The sequence below is a fragment of the Ctenocephalides felis genome, unplaced genomic scaffold, assembly GCF_003426905.1.
Source record: "Ctenocephalides felis isolate EL2017-DRISC unplaced genomic scaffold, ASM342690v1 CF-g0.4_SCAFFOLD_00845, whole genome shotgun sequence".
NCBI classification, from domain to species: domain Eukaryota; kingdom Metazoa; phylum Arthropoda; class Insecta; order Siphonaptera; family Pulicidae; genus Ctenocephalides; species Ctenocephalides felis.
The window spans coordinates 6,095,925-6,116,395 of NW_020536999.1; the positions used below are offsets into that span (position 1 = coordinate 6,095,925).

The window sequence follows — 20,471 nt, forward strand, 5'->3', positions numbered from 1 at the left end:
CGTAAAGATATATAAAAATTTTCATTTTCGATTTTTTTGCGATTACTATAACTTGCCCTACGGGAAGTTAAAAAACAGTCACATCGTAAGCCATTTCAAGTCATTCTGAATCGTTTGAGCTATTATCTTAAAAATAGATGTATGCGACCTTTCGTGAAAGTTTTTGCAAAAACAGCTGAATCGATTTCAAAAATTTTAAAGATGTTACATCAAACTCGATAACAAGGAGTCTTGATTACATAATATTATAGAAGATTTAATTATGTACAAATTTGACCAACATTTCATTTATTTTAGGCGAACCGTTTCAAAGTTGCAAGAGATAATATAAATAAAAGTACTTTTAACGCTCTTGGACTAAAATACTATTTTTAAGTGTGAATTTAAAGTACACCGAGTAGCTGTAGGTCATCATATTATTAGACAATATTATACATAATGTAATTTTATGCAAATTTGCCAAATATTTAATTTATTTTGGACGAACTGTTTAAAAGTTACAAGGGATATAATAAATAAAAGTTTAGTCAAATCAGTAACAGTCCTAACAGAATAAATAGTATCTCCATCTAGTGTAATTGTTCTGGTTATACAAATATTCAATTATAATTAATAAAATAATCAATTGAATCAATAAATAAGTTATTAAATATGTTAAAAGTTAAAAATAAGTTAAAAGTGATTAAATAAATAATTTGAAATTACTTAGTCATACAAATATAAGGAGTCTTGATTGGGTTTGCAAAACAATCCGTCGAACAGTTTCTTTATAATTACCAGAAAAGAGCACAAGTTCATATGTTTCCGCCTAAACAAATAAATTTTATAAATTTAAATGGACAAAACGTTTAAATTTAAGAAATAATTATTTCCAAATCAGCAATTCACTGTATATTGGTTATTTTAATAATAACATTAAATGTATAATATAAAGTTGATATTTTGAAATCAGTTTCATGCAACGAATGCCCATGATCCCGACTATTTTATTTTCTTTAAGCAAACACAAAACTAATATATAATATGTATGTATATATACATAGTGATTTTAATGTTCTGAACCTCAGAAATTATATTTATTTAACGCAGTAGTAATCCGTAGAGCCGTTTCTTTGCAATTAGTTATTGCCTCATTAAAATTTAATGAGCCTGAAACATTGCAACCAAAGTAACAATTATATTTTAGGTAAGAGTGTAGTTTGTATTTTTTTCAAATTAAAATATTTCCTGCATAATTTTGAAGTAGTATATATATATATATATATATATATATATATATATATATATACTACTTCAAAATTATGCAGGAAATATTTTAATTTAAAAAAAATACAAACTACACTCTTACCTATATATATATATATGTATATAGTGTTAAAAAGACTATAGTTAGTTTGATAATGGAATTGTCATTCGTTCTAATAATAATAATGACAGACGTGTTCTAGATATCGAAAACTAATCGATATATATATATATATATATATATATATATATATATATATATATATATATATATATTGGTGTGCTCTTTAACCTTCACCTGAGAACATTTTATTGCCCCAGATAAATTAGGGAAAGGAATCAAATTAAATCTTCTTTTGACGTGATTGTTTTTTTTCTTGAAAAAATAACAAAAATAAGTAGTTTTGTATGTGATTAAGTTTGTTTTTTACTCATTAATAAACTTTTAGATTAATAAAATTATTTTAATTAAATACCCATAATCTCGCGCTTATATGTTGTCCTAAGTTTTTCATTTCATTTTTCTAATATTATTTTAATAACTCAAATATTTTGTTCAGGACACTCTTTTTAAATTAGCTTAGCAGAAACTAGATTATGCAATGCAAAATAAATGCATTCGGGACACTTTTGTACATTTTGCTAAATAACTCAAAAACTTTGTATTGGGCACTCTTTTATAGTTAGCTTAGTAGAAACTAGATAAAATTTACTTCAATTCCATATCAACAATCTTCTATACTTGCATATATCTTTTTTATGTTATCTGCATTTTCATCCTTTTTGTAATATGATGATTCACTTCATTAAATATGTGTCATCCTAAGATAAAATCAATTTAACACAGTTTCATTTTTTATTCAGTAAAATATAACAGTGGTTTTTCTCACACTGCATTATTCTTATTTTTATGATTATGATTATTATTATTTTATCTCGAGTTCTTTTCTTGAATGTGCAATTTCTAAAATCGCTGATACGGAACTAATGCGTTTTCGAGGTGAAATGTTACACCGGAGATAAATGCAACGGTAATGGTAATTGGATGTGGTTTTTAAGTATATCGAGTTGATGTAGGGCATAAAGGAGTTAGACAATATTATAAACGATTTAATTTTGTACAAATTTGCCAAATATTTTGTTTATTTTTGAAGAAAAGTTTAAAAGTTACAAGAGATATTATAAATAAAGAACTACATACACTATTTTTACTCGCACGTTGTTCCTACAGCAAGTAGGGCATTGCAATATTAGACAATATTTTCATTAAAAACTATGTTAAATAGTTTATAAAAGAAAATAGTAAATTTTATCTAGTTTCTGCTAAGCTAACATAAAAAAGTGTCTGAAAGAAAATTTTCGATTTATTAAAAAAATGTAAAAAAATGTCCCAAATCATTTTATAGCAAACTTTGCATAATTTAGAGTTCATATGAAATTAATTAAAAATTTTTGTATAACGCTATATTAAACAGTTTTTAGGAATATGTTGTATATTTCATCTAGTTCTTGGTAAGCTAACTAAAAAATAGTGTCTTCGACAAAGTTTTTGAGTTATTTAATAAAATGTAAAAAAATGTCCCGTAATCTTTTAAGGAAAACTTAGAACAATACTAAGGGCAAGTTCACATGTCATTTATTAAATTTTTTATATAAGACTATATAAAACTGATTACAAGGATATGTTACAAAATTTATCTAGTTTCTGCTAAGCTAACATAAAAACAGTTTTCTAAACAAAGTTTTTGAGTTATTCACAAAAAATTGAAAAAACGTCTTGAATCTTTGCATAACAAAGTTATAATCAGGATAAATTATAAGGGCGAGTTTCCATCGCAGTTTTTTCATAATTTTCTTATAAATCTATTATAAACTGTTTATAGGGAAATGTAGTAAATTTTATATGGTTTCTGCTAAGCTAACAAAAAAGAGTGTCCTGAACAAAGTTTTCGAGTTATTCAGAAAAATGTAAAATATGTCGTGGTAACTTAGTTAACTTATTATTAGAAAAATATATAAGGACAAGTTTACATGAGATTTATTCAAAATTTATATATAAGACTATATTAAACTATTCATGGAGATATGTTGTAAAATGTATCTAGTTTCTGCTAAGTTAACAAAAAAAGAATGTCTTCGACAAAGTTTTCAAGTTATTCAGAAAAATGCCAAAAAATGTCCCAAAAATGTAAAAAATAAATGCACTTGGATTCAATTTTTACATACATTTATAAACTAATCTTAAATTTTTCAGAAAGTTTCGACATAAAACTAAATGACATCATCAGTGGAACTAAAAAAAAAATTGATATAGATTTTAAAAAAGTATACAAAAATAGTGAAAACTATATTAAAATTAAAAATATATAGAAAATACATAGAAAAAATAAAACTCAAACTTTAAAAATATTCAATTAACAAAAACTAATACTATTTATATTATATTGTATATATTATTTATTTATTTATTATTATATATTTTTTATTTATTTTATTGTGTTTATTTTGTATAAATTTAACTTTTATTTAGATAGTTTTGTAAAAAAAATCATTTAAAAAACAATCAAAAATTTAACATTATTCTGTACTGAAAGAGCAACTTGCCTAAAGCCAATTCTAGAGCAACTTTTTACATGTGGGGTATCATTTCAAAGGTGTAATCGAGCACAATCTAAATATACTAGTTATTCTATTACACTTTTGTATTTTTGATAACTTTTTTCTATATATAAATAACATTTTACCAATTTTCTCATAATTTTTTAGCTTATATCAATTTGTAAATTTGCAGATGCACTGATGATGACATAAGAATAATTAGTTGGAACGTTTGAAATATTAAAAATAAGTCAACAAGTCTTTGTCTATATATTATTTAAGTATCGCCTTGAAAAAATCTCTTCGTATCTCAACACCAAAACTAACCTAACCTAACCATACATAGATAAATAAATATATATATATATATATATATATATACATATATACATATATATACATATATACATATATATATATATATATATATATATATATATATATATACATACTCTACAAGTCTTTGACCATATAATATTTAAGTATCGCCTTGAAAAAACCTCTTCGATTACCTCAACTCCAAAACTAACCTAACCTAACCATACATAGATAAATAAATAAATAAATAAATATATATATATACACGTATATATATATATATATATATATATACATATATACATATACACATTACAAACTAATCTACAACTCTATCTAAATATCACTCAAATATCATCTTAGAAAACCCTCTTCGTATAACTCAACACCAAAACTAACCTAACCTAACCATACACAGATAAATAAATAAATTTATTTCTACTTACTCATTTAATGCAACCATCTCGTTAAAGGTAACAGGTTGTGTCCTGAACCTATCGGCAGCCCTTCTTCTAGGAACAGCACCACCTGACCCATTTTCCAAACCACTGGAAGCTCCTCCGACTAACCTGGAGATTCTTTCAGCAATACTCTCAGTAACTGGTGTGGGAGACGATGAATTATTCCTGGATGTAGATGTCTCGTTGTCTAAGTTTTGATGGTTGTGGTTGTCGACAGCAATTAGAGGCTGAAAGTAAAAGTAGTAATAGATATATTAGGGTCTGAGTCGAATAACTTGAGATGGTAAATGACTTTGGTTCTTTTAATTAAAGTCTCCTTAGAACTTGATTGATAGAAATGAGTGGTTAAGGAAAAAATGTAAAAGGAGTGATAAATATGTAGGAGATTTATTATTCTATCTTTTACCCCTTGATCATCCGTCATGCTCCGTCTCTTCATCAAAATGCTCGCCAATTCAGAATCAGCAGCAGCAGCAGATTTTGTTCTCTGCAAATTTGTCGAACCACTTCCTCCAGTACTTCGTCTCTGGACAACTTCATTTAAAGCTGCAGCAAGATCCTGAGGCAGAGCAGCACCTTCAACAAATCCCCTTTTTGGAGAATCCCTCCTTGATGAGTTCCTGGACTTCAAAATAGGCTTCCTCGGTTTGTTGTACTCATCAGCCTCGTCACTTTCGGTGGACGACTTCTTTTTTAATATCGGACGTGGGGCTTCCAGATCTAAAGATGAGGCTGCTGCACTTTCTTCGCTTAGACTCTTTTTTTTCAAAATTGGTTTGACCGGGTCGAAGGATTGGTTGAGCTGGTACTGGAGACAACCTGAGAGAAAAGAGGTATATAAAATTCAAAAGTGGTTGGTGGTTTATTTTTTTCTTTACCTTCGGAGTAGGACAAGCCTCCTGAATGGTCACTGGCTTTTTTCAAAATTCCATGATGGGGTTCAGGCGAAGAATCCCTGGATTTGTCCCTGTGGTCTTCGGAGTGGCTTCGTCTTTTTAAAATTGGACGCATCACTCCGCAACAATCTTCTGTAGAAACACCACCTTTGAGAATACCTGGAAAAATTAAAAAAATAAAAATAAAATGTTAAAGTTTGTATTAAAATTGTTCGGAATAAAAAATATGTACTAGATTATTGCTTAATTGTTTTTTAAATTGAAAATGATTTTAAATAGCGTATGCACCAACTTTATTAATTATAAAATAGACATTTAGATATTTTGTAACTGTTGTTGTATTGTATTTGTACCCATTGTAACTAATAACATTATGTTTTTTTTTTAAATAATATGGTTAATATAAAATGCTTTTATTTATACCGTTTGCTCTCGCTTTATTATATATTATAATTTCGGAGAGTTTTTTTACATTTTTCTAAATAACTCAAAATTTTTGTCCAGGACACTCTTTTTTTAGTTAGTTTAGCAGAAACTAGATAAAATTTATTAAAATTCTATATATACTGTCTTATATACTTTGATACAATTTTTTTGATTAATTTGACTAGCCCTAATGTTTTTTGTATATTTCCAATATATGGTTTCGGGACATTTTTTTTACATTTTTCTAAATAACTGGAAAACTTGTTCCAATATACTCTTTTAAATTTAGTTTAGCAGCAACTAGATAAGATTTACTATATATCCCTATACATATTTTTTTTAATAAATCCAATGCGAATTCGCTCTTATATACTGCCCTAATATTTTATAAGCTTACCATATCAGGCCAGAATTCGGGATGTTTTTTAACAATTTTTTTTAATAACTCGAAAAGTTGGTCCAATACACTATTTTTCGGTAAGTTTAGCAGAAACTAGATAAGATACACTACATTTCTCTATAAACAGATTAATATAGTTATATATAAAAGTTTTATATAAATCCAATGCAAACTTGCATTTATATATTGTCCTTAGTTTTCATACAAGAATTCGGGACATTTTTTGAAATTTTTCGGAATGACAAAAAAAAATTTCATCGGGAACTCTTTTTTAGTTAACTTAGCAGAAAACAAATAAAATTTATAACAATTCCCTATACACAGTTTAATGCAGTCTTATATAAAAAAATTGAACAAATCCAATGCGAACTCGCTCTTATATTCTGCCTAAGTTTTCCATGCAAATTTCGGGACATTTTTATACATTTTACTGAATAACTCAAAAATTTTGTACCGGGTACTTTTTTTAGTAAGCCTAGCAGAAACTAGATAAAATTTATAACATCACCATATGAACAGTTTAATACAGTCTTATATAAGGTTGTCAAATATCTCCCTTCCGCCTTTTTGTATTATAAACCAAGAGCAAAAAAGCGGAAGGGAGATATTTGACAACCTAATATAAAGATTTTGAACAAATCGAATGTGAACTCGCCTTTATATATTGTCCAAATAAATTTTCCTAGTCCTAACAAGTTTTCCATACGAGGTACAAATTCGGTACAATTTTCTACATTTTTCCAAAAAACTTAGAAATTTTGTATCGGGTACTCTTTTTTATTTAGCTTAGCATACACTAGATAAAATTTACTACGAATCCATTAAAACAATCTTATATACTCCGATATAAAAAATTCAGTTTCATACAGTCTTATATAAAAATTTTCAATTAATCCTATGAAAACTCGCGTTTATATTTTGCTCTAAGTTTACCATATCAGGCCAAAATTCGGGACATTTTTTGGCAGTTTTTTGTATAACTCGAAAACTTGGTCCAATACTCTCTTTTTAACTTAGCTAAGCAAAAACTAGATAAAATTTACAACAATTTCCCATAGGCAGCTTAATATAGTCTTATATAAAAAATTTGAACAAATCCAATGCAAACTTGCCTCTATATGAAGTTTTGCTGATCCTAATCCTAAGAAGTTTTCCATAAAAGGATACGGGTCATTTTTTTAAATAACTTGAAATTTTTGTTCAGGACATTCTTTTTTAGTTAGCTTAGCAGAAACTAGATGAAATTTACTATAAATCCACTTAACAAAACATATAAATTATATTGCATTATATAAATCCAATGCAAACTCGCAGTTATATATTTTTCATCAAGACACCGATACACTCACAATCAAGTGAAGAAATTAAAAAGAGTGCCCTTAACTTTAAGGGCAAAATTGACCATCATTCAAACGAACTGATGGCAAGTCTTTACAACACCACATATAATATAATACAAACAAGAAAGCATTTAATAGATCTAACACTTTAATCAATAATAGGTTGCTCTATCATATTATCTATGATAGGTGTGTGCATATGTAGTCTGTGTAATGTACATTGTTTATAATTGTATGTATATATTTGAGTTTCTTTTTTTCTTTATTATACAATAATTTAATTGAGATATAATTTAGTACATTAATAAAAGGTGAACCACTGGGTTTTCCTTTTAAAATTTAATCTGTTATTTGTCAAACTAATTACTCAATGTCTTTCTATTTAGACATATTGTAATTTATAAGAAAATAAAAAAATAATAAATAAATAATTATTATTACCGTGAGGTGGTGAATCTCCAGCATAATCCTCAACAGTATAGTTAAAGTCTTCATCCTCGCTCCTGCTAGTTTTTCTCTTCAAAATGCCATGATGATGATGATGATGATGTCCTGAAGACCTGGCTGTGATATCCAAGGAACTCCGACGTCCTCTGGTTTCCGATTGTTGAATATTTGTGACTTCTTCCATCGATAAACGTTTTTTCAATATACCTTGTCGACTTGCATGTTGGGATTTCTCCGACTCTAAAACCACCTAAGAGAAAATGATATATGAAAACATATTATTTACACCACTAACTGTGTAAGTCTACTTAAGGGTTTATGGTCCAATTTATTGTATTTTAGTTGAACACATGCAATTCTAAATTTTCACCCTCCTACCACAAATACTTATTTCGTAATAATAATTTCAACTTTCGTAATAACAATTTTAATGTGTCAACTCATTTTTTATCTTGCTTTCAGTCAATGAATATTTTTTTCACTAAATTTTGATTAAAATTTACTTTGTACTCTGTACTTTATTTTGCTCGTCAGTAGAGTCCCTTTGTCACCTGTATTAATCTTTATACCCTAAATGTATAAATCAGTATCCAATTAATTCGGTACAACTTTGTTGCCGCCACTATAGTAAAGAACTCGCTTTGTAAAAACGGCGGAGGCAAAGTTGTACACCCAAAAAATTCATATAAAATTTAACAAAACTCGAGAACGGCTGAACCGATTTGGCTGATTTTAGTCTTGAAATATTAGCCATAGTACAAAGAAGTCTTGGCACACTAGAAAATATTTAAAAGTTGCTTGTCAGTATCCAATTAATTCGGCACAACTTTGCTGCCGCCACTTTTGTAAGGAACTCGCTTTGTAAAAACGGCGGAGGCAAAGTTGTACACGCAAAAAGTTCATAGAAATTTAATAACACTCGAAAACTTAATTTATCTACTAACTAGTTGTAAGTGGCCGTAGGGTAGTTATAGTAATGGGCTGAAAATCGCAAATGAACATTTTTGCATTTCTCGACGTTTTGAAGGTTTCTGAACATTTTACTGGCATACCTCAGAAACCAAATGGATGTGTGTGTGTGTGTGTGTTTTGTATGCCCGCATTTTTTCGTTCACGTTTTCGGGCGCACGGATCAACCGATTTGAATGGTTCATTCAACATTCGATCCCTATTGATAGGGAAATGTCCTGATTAGTTTTTGGCAAAGGCAGGTCCAGCCGTTACAGAGATACGGAGCAAAGAATGCAGAAAATAGAAATCGAGTTTTTGAGAGAACGGAGTATCGGATTTGAATGATCTAAAAAAACAATCGATTTGTAATGATTGGGAGAAGAGGTGATTAGTTTTTGGCAAAGACAGGTCCCGCCATTTCGAAGATACAGAGCTAAATGTTAAAAAAATGGCAGTTTTTGAGAGAACTAAGCGTCCGCTTTGAAGGATCTAAAAAACTTTCTGCTTGTTAACTTTCCGTAGGGCAAGTTATAGTAATCGCAAAAAAATCGAAAATATTTTTTTTTATATATCTTTACGTTTCAACGGTTTCTGAACATTTTGGCATACCTTAGAAAAAATGGATCTATTTGTGTGTGTGTGCGTGTGTGTGTGTGCGGATACAAATTTTCATCGACAATTTTGGGAACACGGATCAACCGATTTGAATAATTCAAGAAACATTCGATTCGTATTGATAAGAAGACGTGCTGATTAGTTTTTGGCAAAGGCAGGTCAAGCCGTTTCGGAGATACGGGACAAAAAGTGCCTAAAACGGTAACTCTGTTTTTAAGAGAACGGAGCGTCCGATTTTAATTATTTAAAAAACATTTTACTTGTTGACAAGATGAAGAATTGATCAAATTTTCATAAAGGCATGTCTAGCGGTTTCGGAGATCTAGTAAAAAAAAGTAAAAAATGCCATCTGGCGGTCAAAAATGATCATTAGACATATGCACATCAAATTATCAGATAAATTATAGAGATTTTAATAATGAGTATAAATTTTGTTTACATTCCTATGGGTTTCGTACCAATGTTTATCCGTTAGACGGCGGCGCTGCGCTTACGCGCTTCGATATTTCGTCTCAATGCGTTTAAAGCAGTACGATTGCTTTGAAAAAAATTCAGAATTTCCAAAATATGTCAAAATAAAGAAAACATTTTTTGTCAAATTTTTTTTTCAATAAAAAAGAATTTTTTTGTAAAATTTATAGTTTCTCAAAAATCTAATTTTTTCGAAGTAAAATTTATTCAAAAATGTTAATGGTTTTAAAAAAAATAATAATTTTTGATACGGGAAGTACCAGCAATTTGCCTTAAGGCACGATGCCATGCACCCCACTAGTATCGACAAAACAATTGCTTTTGAGGATAAAAAATTATTACATCTTTTTTTATTTTCCATAAAATATTTTTGTAATTTTGGATTAAAAATTGAAAAAATTACCCAGGCTAAGCACAGTCTAAGCGCCACTCTGGTACAGATGTTTACCCGAGTGCGTTTAGACTGTGACTGTACGGGAGCACTTTTCCAATTTTGTGAAAACTATTGAAAAATGTGAAAATGTCGCCAAGCTAAGCACAATATAAGTGAAAATGTCGCACAGAATTATTTGCAAATTCGTTTAGACTGTGACTATACGGGAGCACTTTTTGAATTTTGTGTAAATTCAACTATTTTTTTTTTAAAATTGAATTTGAAATGAAATGACGAGCGTTGATGTTCTGGAGATAAATTGATTTATGATTTACATTTGATTTGCTCAGATATAACAAGATGGCAAAAATCATTAACCTTACAGTATTTGTTATTAACGTTTGAAATTTCTCGAATATTTCATTACGGTACGGGAAGTTTCAGAAATTTGCCTTAAGGCACGATGCCATACACCATTAGTTCACTTTTATTATTCTATTCCACTTACTTCTGGTGAGAAAGTAACAGGCAACGTACAAGTACCACTCTTCCTCTTCAGAATAGAAATAGGTTTCTGTTCCTCAACCTCGCACATGGCAGCAACCTGACTTTTCCTCTCAACCGTAGTCTTTTTTTCACCACTTGTAACCTTAGAAGAAACCACTCTCCTGATCTTCAATTTTTCGACTTTCAGAAGGGCATCCTTCGTCCTCTGCGTGAGGACGTCTACTCGGTGGTTCTCCTGGTGATCATGACTGGTGGTGGATTTTGGAGTCGGTGATTGGTTTTCTGGTGGTGGTCGTTGGGTTATTGTAGGTCGATGGTGGTTTGGTTTGCAGAGACTGGCGCTTCTTTGTGGTGAACGGCGGTTGGTGGAGGAGCTGGTGGTTGTAGTGGTAGAAGAGCTGGTGGTGTTGTTGGTAGGGGCGAGAAGACGTCTCGAGCGGCTTCTGTTGCGGTCGTCGAAGTCTGTAAAAAATTATAAAAATTTGTTTTAAATACAGTTTTTTAGAAGCATTTTGAAAGTTTTTGATGATTTTTTTATTATTATATAATAGTTATTATTAACATGTTGATCACCATGGTATCAGATTTTTTTCTGACTTTTTGGTTACTTTATTAGATAATTTAATTAAAAATGTATTAAGAAAACTCGTGCACCAAAGAATTTTTTTTATCAAAATTTGCCACTGTTTTTCATGTCACTCATATATGACTGACATGGCCCTTCACTAATTATTTTATTATATTAAAACTTTTTTCCCAACAAGCAGTGCCTAGTATATGTGCCGTTCAGTGCACACATCGACTAACTCCGAAAGTCAGAAAGTGGAGAAAAGCGATAAAGTAATGTATATTGCTTTTAAAAATTCCTGTTATAATATAAATTGAAAAATATATTTTAGAACGTATAAATACATATATGGCTTACAACATGTAACGGTATATAAGATTTATAACTATTAATAGTGAGATAATAATTATCATTAAAGTTAAAGTTTTGATATGACTTGTAGAGTTAATCAAGTTTTCAACTCTTTTTAAACTTTAAACTTTTTTTTTTAATTCGGATCTACATTGTAGTCACACTTAAATTGTATACCGTTGGGTTTGGACCTTTCTATTCTAAATTCAGCGCATTTTAGGCAAATTTTCTGGACACCCTGTGATGGTTACTTTTCTGTTATTGATTTATTGTTCTAAATAAATAAAAAATATATAAAAAATCTTAGTGAAGGATTCGGCTTAGCTACAATGGCGCTTTTTTTCTTAAATGTTTTTATTATATTGTATCAACTATCTGGTAAAATTATGTCTCGATTTTTTTTCGCACGTGACTCAATAATGACAAAATCTTGAGTCAATAAATTAATAACTATTTTCACCGACCAGAAATTTATTTTTAATTAAGTTAGCTCTTATTTCCGTATTTTGAACAAGTTTCAATAAACTTCAGGCAGTTTTAATATTCTTGTTTTGCCGGGTACACGAATTTTAGTATGTTATTTTTTCAAAGTTTGTAACGTCTTTGATGTCTTTTATAAAACTAGATAAATTTTTTTCGAGACCCACAACACCCTACAGTTCTGTGTTCTTATTCGTAATTCATGAATTTGAAACCCGAAATCCAACATATACACTACAGAATGGAGTTAATCAAAATGTCTTCAGAAATAAATGACTTATGGATTCAGTGGTCAAAAAAAATTTCGTTTCACAGTGGCAATTTTTATTCTTTTGGAAAATTATTATAATCATAAAAAGTTATGATTATACCAAGTTCTTTCCCACTAATATCTCAGTTTTTTCAAAAAGTGGAGTTAGTCGATGTGTGCACTGAGCGGCTCATATATGACTGACTGACTATATATCAAAACTTTTTTCTCCTTCTACCAAATCGTGTGTGTTTGACTTGGCCCACATAGTAGTTTATAGTGTCAGACCCATATGGCTAACATGGTATATTTCAATTTTCTATCAAATCCTGTATTTCAGTCACAGATAAATAAAAGCGACTCTACTGACAAAAAAGTCGGAAAAGACTCTACAAACGAACAAAATGTAAAAAAGATCAAATGAGACTCTACTGACGATCAAACTAAAACAAGAGTACAAAAACTGAAACAATTGAGAAGATATTCTACTGACATGAGAACAAACTAATGAATGAGTAAGAAAACTAAAACAAGTAGAGAAGGGACTCTACTGACAAACAAACTAATAAAAGAGTACAACGACTAAAAGAAACTCTACTGACGACCAAAATGAAATAAAAAGTACAATGACTTAAACAAGTGAAAAGAAACTCTACTGCCGAAGAAAATATAAAAGAAATTGACAGAGACTCTTCGAACGCATAAAATAAAAAATAAAATCAAAAGGGACTCTACTGACGAACAAAATGTATAAAGGACTAGAAAGGACTCTACTGACAAGCAAAATGAAGAACTTATTCGGAGGGACCTTACTAACGAGCAAAATGTAAAAAATAAATAAAAAAGGACTGTGCTGTTATTCAAAGGGTAAAAATATTTGAAAGGACTTTACTGACGAACAAATGGAGACTAGACTGAAAGATAAAATAAATCCCAAGATCGTTATTTTATAAAAATTTCGAAAAAAATAAGAACAAAGGGACTCTACTGACGAGCAAAATAAAAATATTCAAAGGACTCTACTGAGAAGCAAAATGTAAAAAATATCGAAAGAAACTCCACTTACGAGCGATCTGATATAATATTAAAAAGAACTCTACTGACGAGCAAAATGTATTAAAGAACGAAAAGACTATTAACGAACAAAATGTAAGAAAAATCAAAAGGGACTCTAATGGCAAGCAAAATGTAAAAAAATCGAAAAGAAACTCTACTGACGAGCAAAATGTAAAAACGAAGGAAAGAAACTCTACTGAAGAGCAAAAGGTAAAAATATTCAAAAGGATTCTACTGACGAACAAAATGTAAAAAAAATTTAAAAGGACTCTACTGACGATCAAAGTGTTAAAAATAGAATGGAACTCTACTGACAACAAAATATAAAAAAATTAAAGAGATTCTACTGTCTAACAAAATCTAAGAAACGGCGAAAGGGACTCTACTGACGAGCAAAGGGTAAAAATATTCAAAAAAGACTCTACTGACGAGCGAAGGGTAAAAATATTCAAAAAGAGCTCTACTGACGAACAAAACGTAAAACAAATAAAAAGGACACTACTGACGAGCAAAACCTAAAAAAAAATAAAAAGGGGCTCTACTGACAAGCAACATGTCAAAAACATCAAAAGGGACTCTACTGACGAACAGAATGTATAAAAGACCAAAAAGGACTCTACTGACGAGCAGAGGGTAAAAACATTCAAAAGGACTATTAAAAATATTCAAAAATTTGCAAGGAAATCTACTAACGAGCAATTTTAAAACAAAATTTAAAAACATTTAAAGAAACTCTACTGACAATCAAAATGTATAAAAGACCAAAAGGAATTCTACTGACGAGTAAAGTGTAAATAATATTAAAAAGGACTCTACTGACGAACAAAATGTAAAAAAATGAAAGCGACTCTACTGACGAACAAAATGTAAAAGTGATCGAAAGGGACTCTACTGACGAGCAAAATGCAAAAAAAGATGAAATGGAACTATCGGAAGGGACTCTACTGACAGACAAACTAATAAATAAGTAAAAAAAAACTAAAACAAGTGAAAAGTGAACTATACTGATAAGCAAACTAAAAAAATTAGCATCACTGAAAAATGAAAAAGAGACTCTAATTACGAGCAAACTAAAAGAAGAGTAGAATAACCAAAACAAGTGAAAAAGGAATTAAACTTGTGAATATATTTGTTCTTTCTTTAAATAGAAACATGACACATAAATAGAAACGTGCATAATTGATAAATAAATCATTTATTGCTTTTTATTTCGACTATTTGGCTGCTAAAAACTTTTCAAAAAAAATTACTCCAAAAATACACACTGCACTTTCACCAACACTTAGCACATCCAAAACTATCTTCACAAAACGAAACCAAAAAACAACCACCTTTTATAATTTTTATCGCTGACTTTGTAAACACTCTTTCCAAATTTAAAAAATCACAAATAAAAATAAAAATTTTGGAAAAAAAAATCTGACTTGGACATGGACTAGTTTAATATCTGATTTTTACTCAACTATAGCTTTTACTTCTTCCTTTTTTGTAAACTTCTTACAAAATATAAATTTATATCTCGACCAGGATTCGACCCGAGTACAACCACCTTTTATAATTTTTATTGCTTACTTTGTAAACACTCTTTCCAAATGTGAACTCAAACGACGTAAAATTACTAATAAAAATAAAAATTTGGGAAAAAGAAAATCTGACTTAGTTTAATATTTGATTTATACCCAACTAATAGTGTTTATCCAAAATCGATTTCCGTTTATATCAATTTCTGCCTGCTTGGTAAACGTCTTACAAAATATAAATTTATATCTCGACCAGGATTCGACCCGAGTACAATCACCTTTGAGCAACCACTTGACCTAACTCCAACTTTTCTCTACACTCTGTCCAAATTTAGTCTCAAACGATTGAAAATAACAAGAAATTAGAATAAAAATAAAAAAACTGGACAAAAAAAATCTGACTTGGGAATGGGCTAGTTTAATATGAGAATTTTACCCCACTATAGTTTTTATCCACTATCGATGTACGTTATTTGTCAACTTCCTTCGTCATTCTTAAAGTTTGAAGTCTCTATCAATTTCTTACTCTACCAGGGTTCGAACCGAGTACCACAACCACCATTAATCAATCTAACCTAATGTATCTATCTTTGTTTATTGTTTTATTTTAAGTCAATATCAATTAATACAACATTTGTCAACACCTTTGAACCTAAATTGTTAGTTGTTGGTTTTGTAAACTAGTCTACATTTGGCCACTTACAATTAAGCACAATTTTTCATATCGAGTCTAAATAAATTAATACTCGACTGGGATTCGATCCGAGTACCACAACCATATTAATCAATCTAACCTAATGTATCTACATTTCTTTATTGTTCTATTTTAAGTCAATATCAATTAATAAAACATTTGTCAACACTTTTGAACCTAAATTTTTAGTTGTTGGCTTCGTAAACTAGTACATTTGGCCACTTACAATTAAGCACAATTTTTCATATCGAGTCTCTATAAATTAATACTCGACCGGGATTCGATCCGAGTACCACAACCACCTTTTTAATCAATCAACCACTTGACAACAACTATTCTCTACCGTTCTTTGTTAGTTAAGTATGAAGTCTCTATCAATTTACTACTCGATCGGGATTCGATCCGAGTACCACAACCACCTTTAACCAACCACTTGACCACAACTATTCTGTACCTTTCTTTGTTAGTTAAGTTTGAAGTCTATCAATTTCTTACTCTACCAGGGTTCGATCCGAGTACCACAACCACTTTTAACCAACCAACCACTTTATCGACCACATCTATTCTCTACCTTTTTTGGTAGTTAAGTGTGAAGTCTGTATCAATTTATCACTCGGCCAGGATTCGATCCGAGTACCACTAGCAACCACTTGACCAATAATCCTCGACTCTCGTCAACTATTTCTACCAAACTGAAGAGAGAGACGTCATCGTACTATGGCAAAGAGCATCATTTTGTTTCCAACTATTTGTATATATTTATATTTAAACTCGGTCGGTAGTCGGGAGAGGATGCACACGATACATACTTGTGTGTATCTTGTGTCTTGTCTTAAAATAATAACAAGAAAAGGCACAACAGGCATTCATACGATACGATTCATGGGAAGAGTTTGTGGTGTATTGGTGAGATGTAGAAACATCTAGGCGAAATTACGATAGACTAGTCAGAAGTGGCATCGAGCCTAAAGGCAAGTGCATGCATCCTAAAATGTGTAATTGACTTATTCAATCGAAATTGAGATTTAGATATTTAGACAAAATTAGATATATCATGTACGTAGTCCTTTTATGATTTAAATTAATGGTAACATTTTTTACCCAACTAGAAGTTTTGTACGCATACTTTTCCATAGATTCCAAAAAAATGTCTTTTAAATTTGTTATATTCAAATTTTGACAAATCTCATCACAAAAGCGACTTTTGACATAAATTTTGACAATCATCTTTGTTCAAACTTTGAAGAATTTTTAAAATTAAACTACTTGCCGTAGGACTTTGATGAATTTTAGTATGTTGAGAATTCGGTTCAGACGTTTTTGAGAAAACGTCCATTTAATGTAAAAAATTTGATCACATACGCACTCACACTTACTTTATCCAGTATAAAATCAAGTTAAAAATAATAATATTCTAGATCCTCCCCCCACGAAGTAATGTCTGATAGCGGTTTCCATGACAAGAGATTTTAAGTCGATTTATACCCAGGCGATATTGAGTCCGACATACCCAGACCAAAGACCTAGTCTGGAATGCATAAAGGCATTTCCTTTGCTATACAAAAAAAAACATACTTTTTCCAAATTTGGTCCAAAACGATTAAGAATGACTTGAACCGCCGAAAAAATATAAATTTAGCAAACCGGATTTTTCGATAAAATCATAAACTTTTTCTTCAGGAAGTTAATAAATCAGTATTTATTTATTTTTATTTATTTTTGATAATTAATGGTGATAAAAAAATAAACTATGAAGAATTTATAACTAAATAAATATTTAAAAAAATACATTAATAAATAACAATGAATGAATAAATATGTAAGTAACAAATGAGTAAATGAATAAATAACTAATAAAATAAACAAGAAAATAAATAAAAGCATAACTATATAAATAACTAAATAAATATATAAATTAGTAAAAAGATAAATAAATAAATAAACGTGTAAGTAAATAAATAACTAAATAACAAAAGAATTGTTTAAATAAATACATATATTAATTAAATAATTGAATAAATGATAAAACAAGTAAAAAAAAATGATAAAATAGATAAGTAAATGAAACAAACAAAAATGATAAAGTAAATAAGTACATAATTAAAATAAATTAATGAAACAATTAAAAAAGCAAATAAATAAATAAATAAGCTTATAAATAAACAAACAAATAATAATATTAATTGAATGAATAAATAGATGTATAGATAAGAAAATGAATAAATAAATCAAATAAGAAATAAATTAATGGCATAACTAAGTAAATATATAAAAATAAATAAATAAATAAGAAAATAAATATTACAAATGAATACATAAATAAATGAAAAAATAAATAAGCAAATTAATAAATGATTTAATAAATAAACGAATAAATAACCAAATTAGTATAAATGATTAAATAAAAAAGTGAATAATTTTTATAAAAAAAGGCTAAAAGGTTGAAAAAATATTTTGTTCAATAAATAAAAAATAAATTAATAAAGTACTAAATAAATAAGTACATAAATAAATAAACAAATGAATATATAAGTTAGTAAATAAGTAACTAAATAAATAAATAAGTAAAAAATATAGAGTCAAAAAAATAAGTAAGTAAAAAAATGAACGTAAGAAATATAAATTGGCAAATAAATAAATAAAAAATGCAGGTAAGTATATAAATAGGTAAAAAATTGAATAATTAACAAGTAAACGAATAAATCAAGTAAAAATATCGATAGATAAATAAATAAATCAGCAAGGAAATAAAAAAGTAAATAATTAACTAGACAATAATATATAAGGAAATAAATAAATAAATAACAAATTAAATAAACAAAAAACTAAACAAGTAAATTTTATAAATAAATAAATAAATGAATTATAAATAAATAGATCAATCAATAAATAAATAAATAAAAAAATCAATAAAAAATAGCAGATGATAAAATAGATAAGCAAATAAATAAGCGAGTAAAAAAATGATTTAGTACATAAATGAAGAATTGATAAAATAAATAAAAAATTAAGTTAAATAAATAAATAAATAAACGAATAAATGAGTGCATATATAAATAAACAAACAAACATGAATAAATAAGTAAATGAGAAAATAAATAAATAAATAAGAAATTAAAAAAGAAATTATTAAACAAATAAATAAATGAGTAAAAAAATAAAAAACAAATGAAGAATATAAATAAACAAATGAATAGAGAAATATTTAACTACATAAATTAATGCATAAAAACTAAATAAATAAATAGATGATTGAAAAAATTAAAAAAATTGTTTAAAAATAAATAAATAAATATTTACCTTCGACTGCAATATTTGGCGTCATATTGAAAGAGTTCTTTCTTTTGCTGCTTTTATCCTTTCTGCCTAAATGATCCTAAAATTAAAAAAAAACTAAATTATTATACATAACTATAATTATTTACACTACTTATCATACTACAAATAATAATTATTAATTGAATACTAATGATAAAAATATATCTGTGAATTTTCGTTACTCTGTTTCCTCTGGATCTCTTACTATAACTATTTGGAACAATAAATAAAAATTGGTTAAAATATTGTACATTAATTAATAATTACGAACTCATGAACAAGTATTTTATCTACAAAGTTATGCATAATAATTCCTCTACAATTATTTATAAACAATAGATTAAAATTAAAATGATTTATTATATTTATAAACAATAATTGAATTATCAAGGTTATAATTATCCCTTCGGCTCCCGCGTATAAAATTATTATACCTAAACAATGGATAATTTTAATAACAACATTAACAACATTTAATTTGTTGTTAATTCTGCAACAAACTTTCACTCGACGAGAATTATAAATGAACAAACAAACGAAGAAATTAAAACTATTAAAATGAAATTACAGAAAACTTGATAACGAAATAATAGTCTAAATTAAAATGGAATTGTAGAAAACCTGACAAAATAATAGCCTTATCAAATTACCCAGGGCAGGTGGCGAGAATGTTGATGTTTTGCAATTTGTGGTAGTTAATAAAATAAAAAGTTGTCAAATCAGTTTCGATCGTAATTTGTGCGAAATCGAAACAGACTTGTCCCACATTTTCAAAACCTGTTTTAAATCATTTTGACCTGATTTGAATGTGCGATATTGATAATAATAAATAAATACGAGAAATAGGACTCTACTGACGAACAAACTTAATCAAGACTTGTAGAATAAACCTAGATTTTGTACACACTTAGAGTCTTTTGAAAGTATAGAAAAAACTCTACTGACGAGCAAACCGAGTATGATAATTTACAAAATAAAATTGATCAAATTGATCAAATTTTGGGCGCACAACAATAAAAAAGGACTCTACTGACGAGTTCTACAAAAGAAAAGAGACTATACTGACGAGCAAACCGAGTCTCAAATCGTCGAAATTAATCAAGATTTTGTACAAACTCCAAAAAAAGAAAAAGGGACTCTACTGACGAGCAAAAATTGAACAAGACTTTGTAAAAAAAGATAAAAA

The 20,471-nt window shown here is 28.5% G+C and overlaps 2 protein-coding genes across 2 annotated transcripts in view; both read right to left on the bottom strand.

Annotated features, from left to right (window-relative positions):
* The window catches only part of LOC113370413 (supervillin-like), an 85,941-nt gene extending 80,293 nt beyond the window's left edge, over window positions 1-5,648 (bottom strand). The window contains exons 1-3 of the mRNA XM_026611081.1: window positions 5,501-5,648; window positions 5,029-5,441; window positions 4,608-4,849 (exon numbers count right to left, since the gene is read on the bottom strand). Of these exons, the coding sequence (XP_026466866.1) occupies window positions 4,608-4,849; window positions 5,029-5,441; window positions 5,501-5,633 (788 nt within the window). The 5' untranslated portion in view covers window positions 5,634-5,648. The remainder of the gene's footprint in view (window positions 1-4,607; window positions 4,850-5,028; window positions 5,442-5,500) is intronic.
* A 2,081-nt stretch (window positions 5,649-7,729) lies between these two features.
* The window catches only part of LOC113371008 (uncharacterized protein DDB_G0271670-like), a 56,016-nt gene continuing 43,274 nt past the window's right edge, over window positions 7,730-20,471 (bottom strand). Inside the window, exons 5-8 of the mRNA XM_026611665.1 lie at window positions 19,268-19,343; window positions 11,050-11,510; window positions 8,126-8,381; window positions 7,730-7,773 (exon numbers count right to left, since the gene is read on the bottom strand). Of these exons, the coding sequence (XP_026467450.1) occupies window positions 7,730-7,773; window positions 8,126-8,381; window positions 11,050-11,510; window positions 19,268-19,343 (837 nt within the window). The remainder of the gene's footprint in view (window positions 7,774-8,125; window positions 8,382-11,049; window positions 11,511-19,267; window positions 19,344-20,471) is intronic.